The sequence below is a fragment of the Alternaria arborescens genome (assembly GCF_004154835.1).
Source record: "Alternaria arborescens strain FERA 675 chromosome Unknown contig_36, whole genome shotgun sequence".
NCBI classification, from domain to species: Eukaryota; Fungi; Ascomycota; class Dothideomycetes; order Pleosporales; family Pleosporaceae; genus Alternaria; species Alternaria arborescens.
The window spans coordinates 184,601-202,396 of record NW_021167891.1 but is presented as its reverse complement, the minus strand read 5'-3'; the positions used below and the strand labels follow the sequence as shown (position 1 = coordinate 202,396).

At 51.7% G+C, this 17,796-nt stretch overlaps 8 protein-coding genes across 8 annotated transcripts; 5 read left to right on the top strand and 3 right to left on the bottom strand.

Moving 5' to 3' along the window:
• Positions 1-133: 133 nt before the first annotated feature.
• AA0111_g10548 (tRNA-dihydrouridine(47) synthase [NAD(P)(+)]) lies at positions 134-2,459 on the top strand (the record flags this gene model as incomplete). Its single annotated transcript, XM_028644311.1, has 3 exons — positions 134-348; positions 396-2,309; positions 2,372-2,459. 3 exons carry the CDS (start codon positions 134-136, stop codon positions 2,457-2,459), a joined length of 2,217 nt encoding a protein of 738 aa, XP_028501897.1.
• Positions 2,460-2,739: 280 nt separating this feature from the next.
• On the bottom strand, positions 2,740-4,575 carry AA0111_g10547 (hypothetical protein; the record flags this gene model as incomplete). The annotated part of the gene is made up of 1 exon (XM_028644310.1): positions 2,740-4,575. One exon carries the CDS (start codon positions 4,573-4,575, stop codon positions 2,740-2,742), a length of 1,836 nt encoding a protein of 611 aa, XP_028501849.1.
• A 943-nt stretch (positions 4,576-5,518) lies between these two features.
• On the top strand, positions 5,519-7,351 carry AA0111_g10546 (hypothetical protein; the record flags this gene model as incomplete). Its single annotated transcript, XM_028644309.1, has 1 exon — positions 5,519-7,351. The coding sequence occupies one exon, from the start codon at positions 5,519-5,521 to the stop codon at positions 7,349-7,351; it is 1,833 nt and encodes a 610-aa protein (XP_028501850.1).
• A 162-nt stretch (positions 7,352-7,513) lies between these two features.
• AA0111_g10545 (hypothetical protein) lies at positions 7,514-8,575 on the bottom strand (the record flags this gene model as incomplete). Its single annotated transcript, XM_028644308.1, has 1 exon — positions 7,514-8,575. The coding sequence occupies one exon, from the start codon at positions 8,573-8,575 to the stop codon at positions 7,514-7,516; it is 1,062 nt and encodes a 353-aa protein (XP_028501895.1).
• Positions 8,576-10,143: 1,568 nt separating this feature from the next.
• Positions 10,144-12,159, top strand: AA0111_g10544 (hypothetical protein; the record flags this gene model as incomplete). The annotated part of the gene is made up of 1 exon (XM_028644307.1): positions 10,144-12,159. One exon carries the CDS (start codon positions 10,144-10,146, stop codon positions 12,157-12,159), a length of 2,016 nt encoding a protein of 671 aa, XP_028501888.1.
• Positions 12,160-12,375: 216 nt separating this feature from the next.
• AA0111_g10543 (hypothetical protein) lies at positions 12,376-13,809 on the top strand (the record flags this gene model as incomplete). Its single annotated transcript, XM_028644306.1, has 1 exon — positions 12,376-13,809. One exon carries the CDS (start codon positions 12,376-12,378, stop codon positions 13,807-13,809), a length of 1,434 nt encoding a protein of 477 aa, XP_028501846.1.
• A 414-nt stretch (positions 13,810-14,223) lies between these two features.
• On the bottom strand, positions 14,224-15,749 carry AA0111_g10542 (hypothetical protein; the record flags this gene model as incomplete). Its single annotated transcript, XM_028644305.1, has 3 exons — positions 14,224-15,051; positions 15,113-15,238; positions 15,291-15,749. 3 exons carry the CDS (start codon positions 15,747-15,749, stop codon positions 14,224-14,226), a joined length of 1,413 nt encoding a protein of 470 aa, XP_028501882.1.
• A 475-nt stretch (positions 15,750-16,224) lies between these two features.
• On the top strand, positions 16,225-17,377 carry AA0111_g10541 (hypothetical protein; the record flags this gene model as incomplete). Its single annotated transcript, XM_028644304.1, has 3 exons — positions 16,225-16,257; positions 16,308-16,707; positions 16,791-17,377. 3 exons carry the CDS (start codon positions 16,225-16,227, stop codon positions 17,375-17,377), a joined length of 1,020 nt encoding a protein of 339 aa, XP_028501847.1.
• Between the last annotated feature and the right edge of the window lie 419 nt (positions 17,378-17,796).

Sequence of the window (17,796 nt, the reverse complement as noted above, 5' to 3'; positions counted from 1 at the left end):
TAGCGCATGGGCCGCCGGTCTAGCCTCTTCTAGCCGCATTCGCCCTCACAATTTGAGCGAGTGCTTTTCTCTTTTGAGCAGCAACGCCAACAACACACGCGTACTGCAAGTCTGGTTTTGAAGCTTGCATAAAATGACGACAGGTGAAGAGACTTGGAAGGTTGCGCCCGCCCATCCCGCCCCGGACGGTGCCGCCACTAATGGCGTGAATGCTGGCAACGGTACCGTGAATGTGGAATCCGAACCACCTGCGAGTCCAAAGAAGAGGAACAGGACCAATAGCCAAGACATTGAGGATGCTGACACTTCTGTCAAGCGAGTCAAGGGTGTTGCGCCCATCAAGGCAGAGTACACTACACCACCAACCTGAACCACTCACGTGCTAAGAACACCAGGTTTCTGATACGCCTGGACAACAACAAGGCCGATACAAAGGACAAAGTCATCGACGACGATGCAGCCGAGGGCGCCGATGCAGAGCACAAATCTGAAGGCCTGCCCAAGACGGATGCCCGCGATGGCCCCAGAAACGGCAAGAACAGCAAGAAAGACAAAAAGCAAAAAGGCCAAAACACCAGTCGCACATTCGGCAGCTCACGCGACAAGCTACCACTCTGCGGTACTCGTGCAGTGTACAACGAATTCTCGCCAAAGGAGTGTCCGTTTGGCGAAAAGTGCAAATTTGAACATGACATCCGCAAGTACCTAAAGGAAGGCCGACGGGAAGACCTCACCACTTTCGATGGTCAATGTCCGGTCTATGCCGTCAAAGGGTTCTGTCACTTCGGCTGGAAGTGTCGATTCGTCGGCAGCCATTCCGAGGAGCGCACTACAGAAGATGGCAGGCAGGAGTTGGTTCTAAAGGAAGATCCCGAGCGCAAAGCCAAGTTCTCCAGCTTCGACGAGGAAGCAGAGGCTGAGGTGGTCAACATTGTGCCAAAGGATGTCAAGATTGGCTTGTCAAGACGGAAAATTGGCACTCCGAGGGCTGACCAGTACATTGAATGGATCGAGAAGAACCACCGCAACGAGAGGGAGATGTTCGATGCAGCTCAGATGAATATGGAGATTCTCAAGGAAGAAAAAGAGGCACGTAGGGCAGAGTACGTCGAAGCACCCTTCAGACCGTCGGAGAAGCGCAGGCTCTACTATGGACCCGAGACGCCTATGCTCGCCCCTCTCACCACCCAGGGCAACATGCCGTACCGTCGACTCTGCGTGGACTTTGGCTGCCAAGTGACTTGGAGCGAGATGGCCATGGGTATGCCACTCATCCAAGGTGACAAGGGCGAATGGCCACTTCTCAAGGCCCATGAATCCGAGATAACTCCTCCGAAATTCCTGGGCAAGAACACTGTGGTCCAGGGCTACGACAACTCCACTGATATGAAATTTGGTGCACAGATTGCTGCGAACAAGCCATGGCTAGCTACCAAGACGGTCGAGGTATTGACCGAATACTGCCCCAAGTTGCGCGCCATCGATCTCAACTGCGGATGTCCCATCAACCTCGTCTGTGAAAAGGGAAGTGGTTCCGCTCTCCTTGACAGCGAAGCAAAGCTAGAGCACATCCTCCGCGGCATGACCTATGTCTCCAAGGAAGTCCCCATCACAGTCAAGATCCGCATGGGCACCAAGGACAACCACCCCACCGCTCAAAAGCTCATCAAGCGCCTCGTCCTCGGCGGCCACGAGGCTGTAGAATCCGGAAAGGGCACCTCAGGCATCGCAGCCATTACACTGCACGGCCGAAGCAAGCAACAGCGTTACTCGCGCAGCGCGGATTGGTCCTACATTGCCGAATGCTCCGCCCTCATCAACCGCCTGCGCAAAGAACAGGCCGACCGGACAGACACCGTCGCTGAAGCTGATCCCCGTGACCTCGCCAATGGCGGCCACGTCTACTTTGTCGGCAACGGCGACTGCTACTCCCACGAGGACTACTACAACCATCTCGACAACGCCGGCGTCGACACCGTCATGGTGGGCCGCGGCGCGCTCATCAAACCCTGGCTCTTTGAGGAAATTGAAAAGGGCCAGTACCTTGACAAGTCTGCCTCGGAACGCCTGTCTTATATTGAAAAGTTTACCAAGTACGGTCTGCAGACTTGGGGTTCCGATGAGATGGGTATTGGTACGACGCGCCGTTTCTTGCTCGAGTGGCTTAGCTTCGCGCATCGCTATGTGCCTGTGGGCTTGCTGGAACATTTACCTCCTAATATCCAGGATCGCCCGCCGAGGTTTAGGGGAAGAAACGATCTGGAGACTTTGATGGCTAGTGAGCATTACAAGGATTGGATTAAGCTCAGGTATGTTTTTCTTTTGGTTGTTACTCTTGTGTTGAAATGGTTTGGCTAACGTGGGGATATAGTGAGATGTTCTTGGGTCCTGCGCATCCCAACTTCAAGTTTGAGCCTAAGCACAAGTCGAATGCGTATGAGATTGAAGCCGAGGGTTAGAGAAGGGGAAGGAATTAAGACGGTGCGTTCTGTTGGAGATGCCTGAATACATGGGCGTGTGCATTGCATGGTGAGATGAAAAGCGTGGTAGGGTTGATACATTTATATACTACTTCAATGGTGTCTTCGAGCATCTGCATATAGGCGAGTACTATTATTCCCAAAAGGGAAGAAAAAAAAGAGTCATATATCAATACCAGCATACATCTTTCATATATGTTCGCTTTCACCACCTATCAATACAGAAATCCGTTGCGTAAAGCCCCCATGTATACGTTATTTACAAGAACCCCACCAGCGTCTCCAACATGTCCTTCTCAGCCGGTTCAACAGCCAAAACGCCATCAAGCTGCGCCTGTAACGTCCTCTTGACATCCCCCAGCCCTTCATCCCGCTCCCCCAACGCCTTCTCAATCGCCACTTTGGCACCCGCATCCTCAGCCACCAACCAAGCCAACACGGCATCGATCCTCTCCAGACAATACAAGCCCTCGCTCAGCCGCTCAGGAATATTCTCTAGCTCGAAGCTCTCCAGCTCGTCTTTGCTGAGTGCTTTTCGCTTCTCGGCTAACCGTTGGTCAAAGGCGGAGAGACGGGTGACGTAGTCTCTGCGTAGGGAGACTAGTTTTGTAATCTTTTCGTAGTCCTTTTCGAGGAATTTGGCGAGGAGGCGGAAACGGGTGTCTGAATTACCGGGTAGAGAGCGCAGGAGAGAGGCGAAGATACCGAGGATGTGTTCGGTTTGTTGGGGATCGTTGTGAGATTTTTTCGTGTTGTTTGTTTTGGAGAATGTGCTGAAGAGGGGTTTGAGACCGCGCGAGTCGATGAGTTTAGTGCAGACGGCTGTTGCGCTGTTAAGTGTGCTTTCTTGTACTGGTTCCTTGCCTTTTGAAGTGCCGTTTGTTTGTGGTGCAGTGCTTTCTTCTGCGTAGCCGCAGGCGTGGTCTAATACCTTCAAGGCACGGCTCTTGCTCGTCTTGCCGTCTCGGACAAAGAGGAGACAGAGCTCCACACCCTCTGCTTCTAGAAACTTGGCTTTTCCTAGGGGTTCTTCTGTTATGGAGGATAGACAGTTGAATAGGTTCTCCATGTATTCCTCTTCATTGCTATCCTTTTCTGGGTCGTCTCTTCGGTACGGCGCAAGGTTTGTGAGGAAGATCTCGACACCGTTTGCGTCGGCTACGTGGTTTCGGTTCGGTCGCGAGGATTGGGTGAGGATGGAGAGGATTTCGGAGGCGTATTGTTTGTTCTGGGTGGTTGGTTTCTCGGGCTTTTGTATCCTGTCTAGTAGCCATTTCAGTAGAGCAGTTTCCCGCCCTATTATGTCGGTGTATGTAGGTTGTGATAGTAGGTTCTCAATGACGCTGAGGGAGTTGTAGACGCCTGATGCGTCGGCCTCATCGCTCTCGTCGAAGCGGGAGAAGTTCGATATGAGTAGACTGAATAGATCGGCGTCCATGAATGCGGTAACGAGCGCATCCCATTGTTCTTGCTCTCCTCCAACGTCTTCGTCTGTGAGCTCGGATATCATCTCAATCGCTGCGATTGCAATGTCGGTGTTCTCATGCGCCAATAGTTCCACCAGCTTGGACGCCGCGGTGCTTTTCGCAAACTCCTCGTATAGCTCCGGATGCTCTGAAAGTATGCTGAGCGCCTTTATTCCCTCGTCCAGATCGCCTTCAGACTCCATGAACTTTGTTGGGTCGTCCTCGTACTTTGCGCGCAGCGATGCGTTCTTGTTGACCTTCTTTTCAAAGTTGAGCGCCAGCTTGCGCACCCATGGCACGTCATACTTTTCCTCCCCTATCGCCTCGTCGCCGTCTTGCGCATCAATGTATTCCATAGCATCCCGCGCATTCTCATCCAGGCCATCGCCAAAGAACCGTCCTTCGTCATCGTCGCCAGGTCCTTCTTCAAAATCGGGTGGTAACGAGGGCCCCGCTTCGTCTTCGTCGTCTTCATCGGCTACTGAGGCTTGGACTGCGCCTTTGGCGTCACCATTTACGTCGAGTTTTGCGGATTTATAGGATTGGGTTGGGTCGGCTTCGTTTGGATTCTCGAACTTGCGCTTTGCGGAGCCATTTGCGCTTTTGAAGAGGTCGTCAATGCTCGTCATGATGCGCAACGCAAAATGAAGAGGACTAAAAGAAAATCGGATACAGCGAAGCGGAGTTGGTGGAGTCGTCGCGTCTTGTCGTGAAACTGATGGACAGTGAGGAACCCGTTGACGAAATGGTCCTAGCTCTGTGCTAGCGCGCCTTCTCCGCTGTGACGCCTCATGCTGTGTTGGCCCCACTTCTCCTCTCAGCTGTACCTCGCCTGCACGCTTTATTCGTTCACAGCCACGCGGCCGTATCGAGTCTCAGCCATCAGCCATAGGATCGCAGCTGCTTACCGGTTTTCAAGCTTTCCAAAGCTGATAAGATGGTGCTGCCCGATCATGGATTCATCTCTCAGTCTGCTGAACTTCCACCATGGAGCCTGATATTCCTCTGGCCACAGCGCCCAAGTCATCATTGGTCGTTAAGCTTCGCCACCAGCCTTTGTGCGCGCGATGCACTGATATGGCCCGGCGATGGTGCAAACCGCCTGAAAATTATGCCCCGTTTGAGAATCCTCTAGCTGCCCGCTGGAAGTCTCTGCGTGCGCGATGCTTCGACATGCTCCCGCGATGGTGCAAACCGCTTCAACGGTATGCCCCGTATAAGGGTCCTTCGGCTGCCCGTTGGAGGTGGACTGTTAATGAACTTACGCAAAGCTCTCCAACATGTCATTGCTGCCGGTTCCTAGCCCAGGTTCTGGAAGCAAGCCCATGGATCCAAAGCGAGGGCTGGCAAGAGCTTGTTGTTGAAACCTGCACCGTTGGATCCCAGCACATGGCAAAAACCCCTGACCACTCGGTATACAAGACTTATTACAGACCACTGGTTTATATAAACGATCACTACCCCTTGAACGGAATGAAAAACTACTCCGTCATACTTCCAATTTTACAAGTTCACGATGCTACTCCAGACGAACTCAATTCATCGATGTTTTGTAGCAGGCCTGTCAATGCCATGGTCGATCTGTCACTAGCCGCAAGCTGGCACAAGATCTGTATGTCGAGACATGAAAACTCAGCAGACGGCCATGGTTGCTGTCCAAACACACAGGAATTCCTTCCAGACTTCCGAGTCATTGACGTCCAGCAACGTTGCGTTGTAAGGACAAGTGGCAACGTCGACTATGCGGCACTCAGTTATGTCTGGGGAAACGCGAAGCGTCTTGTGCTATCCAAAGACAACGAAGCTTGGCTTACTACACCCGGCGCATTGGCACAAACCAAAGAGAACGTTCCTAAAACCTTTAGGGATGCACTGGAAGTTGCTGCAGCTCTAGGGATTGCGAACCTATGGGTGGACGCGTTATGCATCGACCAAAGCAACTCTGGACAAGTCGAAAGCCATATGGACGCAATGGACAGAATCTATGGATCTGCTGTTCTCACCATAGTGGCTATTGCTGAAAATGCTGACTTGGGTCTTCCGGGCATTAGCCTGCCTCGTGGACCTTCTCAGGCGGTCTTCGAATATAACGGAACTCGCTATTTGAGTTCTAAACCGACATATGGGGCTGCCATAGTAGACTGTCCATTGGAAAAGCGCGCTTGGTGTCTACAAGAGAAGTTGTTCTCTGCCCGACTTCTGGTTTTCACCGATGCTCAAGCTTTCTATCACTGTGGTGCCGCGACGTGGTTCGAGGATACGATCATGGAAACACCGGAAAGCAACTCTGGCACTGTACTCAATAGAGAGAATATGCGTGGCGGGAGGAAACGCCGAATGGAAATGGTCGATTTCTTAGAGCACACCGCGTACGATACGTACAACACCCGCCACACTGCCCTCGAAGACAGGAACTTTTGGTCGCTGGTTCAAAGTTACAGTCTGCGGAAGATGACCTTCGAGGCCGATGTGATACGCGCTTTTAGGGGAATCCTACGATCTGTAGAAGCACAGCATGGTCGTGCTATATGGGGAATACCTCAATACCACTTTTTGAGAGGCCTATCATGGTATCACGACGTGCATCAGATGGACTTACGCCGAGAGGGATTTCCCAGCTGGAGCTGGGTGGGATGGCGCAGCAGTGATAACTACCTGCGCTTTGCGAACTGTAAAAGGAAGGACACCGACATCGGAATCATGGATGGTCGATACCGCGTTACTCGCAGCAAGCACAATGGACGTTCTGTATGGAGCCTCACTTGGTTCTATTACACGACTGAAGAAGATGATGACCAGTTGCAACTAAGGACTGTGCAGCTCGAACCTCAAGACTGCAACACAGACCCTCAGGGTGTTCATCCTAAATCCGCGGCGGCATCACCCGCAAAGACTGAAACCTCAATTGAAACCAACATAGAGTACAGCCATTTCAGTGAATGGGATTTACCTGGTCACCCAAGGAGCGTGGAATCTACTCACGAACCAGTGTTACCTCTTATGTCCAAGCTGGAAATGCCTCCAATATCACACATCCTACGATTCTACACCAGCGTCGCCACAGTTTTGGTTCATCCCAACCCGATCACTAATTCTTGGAACGAGAGGAGGGAATTTCGCCTCCTTATACCCGGCACCGACATTGAGCTTGCCACAGTCGAAATAGACCCACTCTGGTCTGGCATCGGTAACGAACACAGCCTTGTCTATATTTCGAGATACTGCCCTGAGTACTACCGTTATCTAGAGGAAAGTGTTACAGGTCCTGAGAGGCTTCACCTACTCTTGCTTGAGAGCGTACCGGAATGGGGCGAAGTGAAGAGGAGAGTGCAGCTGGTACAAGAAGTCAGTATCTTGGACTGGAGGAAGGCAAATCCAAGATGGGAGTTGGTCAGTTTAGCATGAAATACTCGGGTTCCAAAAGTGACCCATGGCATATTATTGTCTTCTTACTGCCATATCGATTGTCACCACCCCTTATGCGCAATGGGCGGTGACGGCTCTTCGCGAACGACTTTCGGACCGAAAAGCAGACGAATTATGCATTTATCGGGGGTTGGAAGCACCCTACACTAAGTCAAACATAGTTTTGAGTACTTTGTCATCCCAAGCTTCGCCATCCATGATTCCCTTCACCTCGGCCATCCCAATGACTTGATAGCCTTCACCCACGCCGCGGAGTACCATGGGCACCCGCAGACCAGAGATCAATACTATCAGATCACCAGCCTGTACAGGGCCTGGAGTGATCCCCTCATATCCCTTCTCATCTGTTAAGAAGCCGAGTTTCCATTGGCACTCCGCCGCCCAGGTTTCAGTTACCATATCCACAAGTAGTCCTGCGACTCGCAGTATCCTGATCAAATATGTGAAATTAGGCGCTGAATTTCCGGCAGCCTTGAAATGCTGCACCTCCCATCTGTGATACTCTCTGCTCAAATCAGGCACCCAAGTAGGTGTTCCTGGATACGAGGGCAACGAAGCTTCGATTAGTATATCCAGATTGTTCTGCCACTCGACGATGCGTCGTGCAAAACGAAAATAGACGTCAGCAATGGTGCTGTGTTCATATTCTGGGTCGTCCAAGGTGATACCGAGAGCTTGGAATGCGCCATACAATGCAAAAACCTTGTCTCGCAAGTCGGTCGCGCCACGGAGGCGGACGAGGTTGATGTTGTTGATCAGAGCCTTTCGAAGCAGCTGTTGCCTACCTTCGGCAAATCCTTCGGGCGGGTTGAGGAACGCCATTACAAAAAAGAGCGAGAAGATGAGAATGACAAGTATCCATGCATCCCAATCACTGTTTTCCAGTCTCCAGTGATCCCTGTTGAATCGGTATATCGCCATACTAATAACGAGTACTAGCAATGCACGCACGCAAACCTCCTTGAGCACGCGAAATCTTCGAAGCGTCTCTTTCTTCGAGCCCGACGAAAATAGGTTCAGTGCCATCTCGTAGAACCGAGCGTCGCTGTCGTCCCAGCTCTTTTGTAAAAGACACAGCCAGAGGATTTCGATGCACTGCGCTGCGTTGCGCGCAGAACGGACTGTGTCGGTGTTTTCGTGTTCGAAGGCAACGTCGAAGCCGCCCATCAAGTTTCCCCATAGTATTGTCTTTTCGCCGCACATTACGAGAGGAGCGGAGGCCAGGGCAACTTCTTGGACCGTCCAGGTCCTGGTGAACCAGCCTCTACCAAACAAGTCCTGCATCGATTCTGACCTATAATGCATCTCGTGCCCAGTAAACCACCGTGAGCAAAAACGAAGAGCATCTGAGGCAGGTCAGAATCTACTTCACAAAGACTCTGATTTGCGTATTAACTCACAAGCTGTACCGCGTTCTCTGAACCAGGTAGCGACTCGACGCCGCTCTTTTGCTCTCAACAGGTTTGGTCTGTGATTGAACCTTGCTACGGGCCAGTTGAAAGACATCCGGGACACATATTGGCACCAATCAAGTGCGTAGTCGGACTCTGGCGTACTCTCTCCGAGCCACACAATGACTCTGTCAGCTTTCGAATAGATATCGGCCATCATGGCGACCTGATGGCTCTTGTCCTTTTCATCTTGCTGATTAATGCAAATGGCGTCGATCCACAATATCCGTTTTCGAGCGCGGTGTCTCAATTTTAGAAGGGCTTCGTAGCAGTTTTTGGTCACTTGAATGCTTCCACTTCCAACGCCTATGGAGAATTTGGGTTCTGGCGCTCCCCACTCATATGACAGCGCATCGTAGGCCGTAGGATTCTGTAGTGATGTCTCAAGAAGCGAGCCTGATATGTTGCCGGAGGGTTCACTCGGGGGATTAAGATGAAATATTCTAATGCTCTTTCCATGTAACTTCGTGTATGGGGACGTCATGGTATATAATTCTGATTAATTCGTACAAGGAGTGCCATTTCACCCTGAGTCGACTTTGTTCTTTCATAACCCACGAGAAGTCTTGGCCGGAAGCCCAAGACAGAAAACCCTCTGTTCTATGGAACTTTCATTCCAAGCTACCCCTCCTGACACCATCGCCTGGCCAATCATGTGCGTTCGCTCCGTTCTGTCAGCCTATTTGAGGCGCAATCTCGACCAGGCCATGGAGGAGCTGAAGGCGGAATTGACGTAAAGGCAGCGCTTCAGCCTGAGGCTGAGATAATGCAACAATCTTGAGTGGTGTGATGATGGAGCAATGGAGTATAGTGATCATGTGGCCTAGGCTCAGCCCCTCTTTGAGTCTTGGAACGCTAGTGGATACAGATGCGATAAAAAGTAGGGTACTTTTCGGCTCTTTTCTTAGTGAGTATCTGCTATTGCCTAAAATCCAGTATTTGTCTTATTCATCGATATCTCATAGGATCTATCCGCAAGCAGAAGAGGTCCTAGAACAGGGTGTACAGATCAGACACAGCGGGCATGGTAGGCTTCGGCATGCCAGAGATTCAGCCTTGCACTGCCACTATAAACGTCTCATGTTTTCAGATCTGTTACCCCGCCATGCTCCTCCCTTTTGATGTTGGGCTCATCTCGCAACCCTCGAAAACATACAAGTAACGCTTACCTTCACTATTTGAGAACTCTGTATATGTACTGTTCCTACAGTCCTCGTTGAACTGTGCAGTACTATACTATCAAAGCCAGGTAGGCTAGACTCAGGTCTCTCAGCCGTGGTTCATCTAGCTAACGAAGAAGCAGTCCCGCATATGGCACAAATGGACGGCTTTGTCTACGAACCGATTGACCTCGACCGCCCGGCGCTTCGGCTCCTACATTTACTAAGAGGCAAAGGGTCGATCATTGAGTGTATGCTGTATCAGGCCTTCCTCGACGGTGCCGACCTCATTCCATATGATGCTTTATCATATACCTGGGACGGCGCGGATAAGAACTTTACTGTGACAGTCAACGGGAGATCCCTCAAAGTTACTGAAAACCTATACTTAGCCCTTCAGCGTCTTCGCTCAGAACATATAGATAGGGTGATCTGGGTTGACGCTATTTGCATCGATCAAAACAATATGAGAGAACGAGGACATCAAGTTCAACAGATGTGTAAGATCTATTCGCAAGCGGAAGAGGTAGTAGTCTGGCTAGGTGAAGCGACGCAAGAGACTGACGTCCTCATGGGGTCTCTACAGCAACTGGAAAACCACAGCTCAATATATGGATATAAGCGCAGTCACTGGGATCTGTCACAGTGGACCACATTCTGGCTATTGGATTCCAAGGGTCCAGATGTTCAGTTACGCAAAGGCTTAAATCTGCTCTTGAGTAGACCGTGGTTTAGACGAGTCTGGATCTTGCAGGAGATCGCCAATGCGAAGAGAGCAAATATCTGGTGCGGCACCAAGTCTGTTAAGTCACATATCTTTGCTGTAGCTCCATCGCTCATAGGTATCGAGCCAAGACGCCATTGTCAAGCGGTGTTGGACATCATGCCTGGCCGCCTACGGGAGGAGACCTGGTGGAACGAGAATAGAGACCTGTACAACCTTTTGCTGAAGTTCAGCGAAAGCGAAGCAAGTGATCCACGAGATAAAGTCTACGCCTTACTAGGAATATCTTCGGACGCCCAGGATACCGATAGGCTACGTCCAGACTATACGAAACTCCTCCAGGAGGTGATTTACGACACATCTTCGTTCTTGTTCGGACCACAGCATGTTAAATACGGGGCAATGCCAGAGTTTTTAAAGGACCTTGCTTCTCGAAGCGTTGCATTCTTTGTAGAACTTGCAAAGACGTCAGATGTGAGCGAAGTAGACCGTTTCCTGAAGCGGCGGGGTCTCGAAGTGCCATTACCAGAAGACGTGGTCAAAGCCGCCGCTGCAAATGAGGAAAATGGGCAAGAGATTATGAGCTGTCTTCTTCAGCAACGTGGACACGAAATCTTGGTTACGGAGGAAGTGATCAAAGCCGCCCTAGGGAATAAGAAGAACGGCCTGGAGATCATGAAATTTCTTTTCCAGGAACGTAGAGATGAAATCGAAATTACAGGTGGAATAATCAAAGCTGCCGCTGCAAATGAGGAGAATGGGTTGGAGATCATGAAATTACTTAATCGGGACCGCGCATACCTATGGACGATTGAAGAGGAAGTGCTTGAAGCCGCCGCAAACAATGAGAAGAACGGGCTGGAGATCATAAAAATTCTCCATCAAGGAGCTGGAAATCGATGGGAGATTACAGAAGGCGTGATTAAAGCTGCCGCAAGGAATGAAAAGAATGGGTTGGATATTATGAAACTCCTCTATCAGGGACATGGAAATGAGTTCAGGATTACAAAAGGAGCAATTGAAGCTGTTAGAGACAACACGACAAGTGGAATGGAAATCACAAACTTCCTTTTCCAGAAGTTCATCCTCCCATTCAGCATAATAGTCGTCGAAGAGTTGGAAGTAGCCTTGACACACGACGAGGAGGCAAGAGGGCTTCTCTACGACGAGAACACCGACTCTTCCGTCTGCGACGAGAACACCAACTCTTCCGTCTGGTTGATGAGCGATATCGTATGGAAGGCGTCTGCAGAGAAAATTCATATGGCGATAAAGATGCTGCTGTTATACCCAGGCGTCGATGTCGATGTAGAGGGTGGAATGCACGACACTACACCCAAGCCGGATCCATTCAAACGTCACAAGGCGGTGTTGAGGCTGCTACTAGAACCAAAAACCTCCTCCATTGCGCATCGCACATCGAATCCAGTCACACTTTCGGATCAATTATAACAGACGACCACTATGTCATTGCAGTGCAACCTGCGTATCGGAAATACATGAACGAAACAGGCTTAGCTTCAGGCAACAGGACCCATGTGGCTGGCCTTACCATTCCATCTCACAACGCTATATAAACGCGCAACCATCTCCTTGATTCTTCAAGACATCTTGATTCTCTTTGAAGTTTTCTTACTCGATACGCAAGGACATATAGCACGGACCAGAATGCAGGCAGAAGGCGGATGCGGAAACTGCGACGGTTGTACTCGAGTAGAAGAGCAAGCACGACTGAGAGCCGCCCAAGAAGCCGCACGCGAACTTGAAGCACTCAAGACCGAGGAAGCTTCCCATCTCTGCACGGCCGAATCCATCCATCCAGCATGTCCGCTCAAAAAATCAATTCACGAGCCGCTTGCTTGGTCAATCGAATCTACAGATGTCCTGGACCAAAGCAACAGCCCACTATTCACGCTTCTCCCCCGCGAGATCAGAGACATGATTTACAACTACGCCCTCACAGACACAACATCCTATCCCGTGGACCGCGACCGACCCGAAGACCCCAATCCCTTTGCGCGATTCGACCGCGCATCTGGGTACTCTCAAAACTGTGCCGGCATTGATTTGTACGCTTCGGACATCGCTACCCCCCTGCTTTACACATGCAAGGCAATTTACCTAGAGACTTACACCACCCCTCTACGCATCAACCCTTACATCACAGGAGAGCTATCCGTCCAGAGGCAAAAGCGCAACCTGTCAACCTGGCAGTTGGCGCAAATACGTAGCTTGGACATTACGCTCCCGCAGCACGGATTGGAGAACGGGGCCTTGAGGAATTACCTAAATGAGTATTGGAACGCGACTTCAAGGTACCAGGGGCGTTGTTATATCGTACCGGTTAGAGCTATACGCCCATCGGACAGAAAGCGATGCGAAAATCTGGAGTATGCCAACAATAACAACAGTATCTTGGTACCTGTAGCGGGCGGCGACAGTTTGACAAAGAAGAAAAACAAGAAGAAGAAAGATTTTGACCGCCTTATCGACGTTCTAGACAGCACTTCCATCATCATCCCCCAGGATTTCATCTACCCATGTTCTCATACTCTCAAGGTAGCGCCCGCTCAACCTATACGACACATCACACTACGCCTAACGCACAGCGACTGGTGGACACGGGGCAGCCCACCTACTGCTTCCACTGATGAGAATTCAACCACCAGACACCTCCATCTCGACCCAACATTTGGTTCCCACCCAGACGGCCGCCATTCAAACACAAGCATGCGCCTCCGTGCCTCTGAGCGTCTGCGCAATCGGCACCCCCGTCTCGACCCACAGTCCTGGGGCTCGCATATCAAGCAAGCACTTCCGGGTCTCGAGACGTTGGTTTTGGTGCTGGAGACGTGGAAAGTCAAGGAGGAGCAACTCGAGTGTGTGGTGCAGTGTGCGCAGACGTGGAGGTTTTGTGAAGAAGAGGGAGATGGGAAGGAAAAGGAGAAGTGGGCGTTGGTTTGGGATGGTGAAGTGGTGGAGAAACGATGGAGTAGGGGATTGCGAGGGTTGAGATTGCCAAAGGATGCGAGTTGGGCTGATCGATGTAATGATTTTGAGGTGAGGGTTGTGCGGTATGTGAAGAAGGTAGTGGAGGGGTAAGTTTAGCAATATCCTTTCCTCATTCCCCATCTCTCACAACTTGCATTGCCAGACCAAAGAGTCATCTATAAATGGGCATTATTTTTCTTAGCTGCCTACTGGTATCTAACACAAACGCATCCATGCGCGTCCATCTACTAACCGAATAATTACCACCCCTCATCCATCTTGTCATCACATTGATTCGTCCCCAACAAGCGTCTCATCATCCTCGCACCCAAAACTCCAATCCTCTTCACTATCATAGGCATCCTCTATCCCATCAAGACCGAAACCAACATCTTCCTCCGCCATACATATTCGCTCACCCTCTTCATAACGCTCAATCGCTTCTATTTCATTCTGCGTCAAAACAATTGATTCAGGTACCGACAAGGGCGTTGGAGGGAGCAAGAAAATCCGGGGGAAAACACGCTATGATCCGCCGTTGAGAAGATGTTCAATGGCACCTTGGACGTTGCCGCCACTTCGTCGCAGCGCAGCGACATTCCGGTCAAATTCGTAGAAGCCCATTTCGTTGAGCTGCCTGAGTTGGGTCTCGTAGACTTCTTCGGGCGGCCGGTTGTCTGCTGGTGCTGCGGGCGCACCGAAGCCTCCTCCAAACCCACCACCGGGACCAAAGAGTGCGGCGAAGGGGTTGGCGCCGCCCGGTTGTGCTGCGTCACCTGGAGCTCCTGCACCTTGACCGAAAGCAGCGAATGGGTTTGCTCCTGCACCTCCTGCACCTCCTGCACCTCCACCCATCATCTGCATCATGTTGCGCATAGCTTCCGGGTCTTGCATCATCCTTTGAGCTGCCTCGGCGAATGGGTTCGCTTGTCCGCCCTGTGCACCAGCTCCGCCGAATAAGTTGGGAAAGGTGCCTGAAGCATCTTGTGTGTTTGGTGCCGCACCGGTGTTGGCACCTTGTTGCTGAGGAGCGAAAGGATTCTGGCCTCCCGCAAACAGGCTGGCGAATGGATTTGCTCCAGCTCCTCCAGCTCCGGCTCCACCAAATGCAGTGAAGGGGTCTGTGGATCCAGTTGTGTTGGGCTGGTTTGGCGTCGCGGTCGTGCCTTCACCAGTTGCGGTTGAACCTGGTTGTGTTGTGTTGTCTGTAGCTCCTGGGGCTGGGAAACTGGGGCCGCTGTTGCCCATATTCCGCTGCATCTGCAGTTGCATACGCATCATCTCTGGGCTGAACATCATGCGGCGCATCTCTGGGTTTCGGAGGACTTGCTGGAGCATCGGGTTGTCGCGAATCTAGTCAAGTTAGACCAAAGCAAGATAGAGTAAGGGGGGTAGAGTAAGGGCCTGCGCTCACCATAGGACTCTGCAACATCATATCCACCACCGCTGGGTTGTTCATAGCTTCGTTGAGTTGCGACAAAAACATGGGGTTCTCCATCTGTTCTAGCATGGCCTCGGGGTTTGTAGGGGGTCCGCCCATCTACGAACATGTTAGCATGTCCCTGTCGAATAGCGAGCTGGACTGTACTTACGCCACCATCTGGCCCGAAAGTGTCCATTCCTGGTAGGCCGTGGAAGCCAGCATAGCGCGCACCTGTCAGACCAGCGAGCGGGTTGTTGCCTGTTCCGGCAGCAATGTTGGTCGGCACCTGTGGCGTCTGGGTGTTGCCCCCACTGGCTGTACTTGATGTGCCTTGGTTGGCGGGGTTCTGTCTTGCGTTGCTGGCGGCGCCCTTGACAAGGTGAACTGTGTGGCCGTCCTTGATCTTGACGCTAGCGAGTGTGTCGGGGTCTTTGAGTACGCGACCGGAGTATATCAGGCGCTGGCGTTCGGCGGGAACATCTGCGTATTCGGGCGTTGAGAGTTTGGCCTTGAGGTCGGCAACTGTGGTGGTGTTGGGTAGAGTGAGTACGTGCTTCTGGTCGTTTGCAGCCTTGACATTGAAGGTGATTTGCGTGTCCTCGGTGGTTGTGGCGGCGTCGTCGGCCATGATGACTGTTTACGAACGTGGGGGAGCAATGGTAGCGATGGGGACAGTTTGTTGTAGGGGCACCTGGGGAAATAGAGCTGCCGGTTCTATGACTACGGGCAGCGAAGTGATACGTGTCGTAGAGGCAGAGGCGTGTTGACTGGGAGAGAGAGGCGTCGAGGCTATCATTAGCTTTGGATACGATTGGAAGGCAGTAGAACGTCACAGGTGGACCCGCACCTTGTACCCTGCCATCGCTAGCGCGTGTCCGTGCATAAGGCACCAGTTCCGCTTACTAAGGTACGTGAGCCAAGCTCCCGGGTGGGGAAGAGCGACTGGGGAAGCATGCCGAGGTATCTTCGGGGAGAGTAGCTGTCCGCCGTCATGCAAGCTACAACGGCCATGTTGCATACCCGAATTAACTTTGGAGCTCCTGACTGAGTGATCGCTGTTCGACCCTACTACCTTAGCATCACAACTTACATCCAAGCCCACCATGAAAGGCATACAGATCAAAGAATACGTCAAGGTACATGTCCCATCTATCCCACCTACAAACCGCCCATTGACCCAACCCAGGGACCAGAAGACCTCAAAGTCCTCGACCTGCCCACACCCACGCCCAAATCCGACGAGTACCTAATCGCCATCCACGCTTCGGCGACCAATTTCTTCGACCTCCTCCAGATCCGCGGCAAATACCAACACCAACCCGCCTTCCCCTGGATAGCTGGTTCAGAGTTCTCTGGCGTCGTCCTCAAAGCGCCAACCGCCCTCGCAGGAGGCAAGACACCCAAGTTCAACGAGGGCGACAGGGTCTTTGGCGCTTCACAAGGCGGCTACGCAACACACATTGTCTGCACAGAGGAGCGGCTCAAGGGCGTCCCTGAAGGATGGAGTTATGAGGATGCAGCGGGTGTCTTCGTTACAGCGCCGACGAGCTATGCTGGCTTGGTGGTCAGAGCAGGTATCAAGAAGGGTACGTCACTTCACTCCACTCCCCAGCGCTCCTATCCCGTTCTTTGCAGACAGGAAACTAACATTCTCCCTTCTCTCTGACAGGGGACTGGGTACTCGTCCACGCAGCAGCCGGCGGCGTCGGTCTAGCCGCCGTGCAAATCGCCAAAGCCTTCGGCGCGACCGTCGTCGCCACAGCCGGCACCTCGCACAAACTCGACGTTGCGCGTTCCTTTGGCGCAGATTACGCCGTCTCCTACCGCGACAAGGACTGGCCCGAGCAAGTCAAGAAGCTCACCCCAAAGGGCCGTGGCGTGGATATCGTATACGACCCTGTCGGTCTTATTGCTCAGTCCATGAAGTGCACAGCCTGGAACGGCAGACTGCTGGTCATTGGTTTTGCAGCGGGCGACATTGAGAAGATGGCTACCAACCGCATTCTGCTCAAGAACGTTAGCGTTGTCGGCCTGCATTGGGGTGCCTATGCGATAAATGAGCCAGAAATGCAGGACAAGGTATGGGACGGCATCTTCCAGCTTGTCAAGGAAGGAAAATACAGGGGTACTGCTTTTACCGATACCGAATATGTAGGACTAGAGAGTGTGCCTGCCGCGCTCAAGGCGCTGGGTGGACGTGATAGTTGGGGCAAGGTCGTTGTCAAGGTACCGCAAGAGGGAGCAAGTAAGCTGTAGGCTCTACTAGACTCCGTCAAGCCACGATACGAATGACATACTTGGACTGAAACATGTCGATCTAGTCAGCCATACTGTCGTTTGGTCACATTTCACATGCGGCCCTGTGACAAGTAATCCTACTGCTATTCAAAGCTCTCATTCCAAGCTACGTAGGTATACAAAACGGACCAGTGACCCCTTTGTCTTCAGTGATATGCATTTTTCAAAAGCCGAATCAGGCCAATTATAATCGTAGATAAAGTAGCGGAAAAAGGTTTCAACGCCTGGCCAACCTCCGCGGTAGCCTTTATTTCCTCTCTTCATTCATTCTGTCCCCACCAAGAAAAAAAGACAAACGATGAAAAGGGACAAAACGCCATAACCATGCAAAGCAAACTGTAAGCGTCTAGGCTGACTGACTACCACCAAGGGGATTT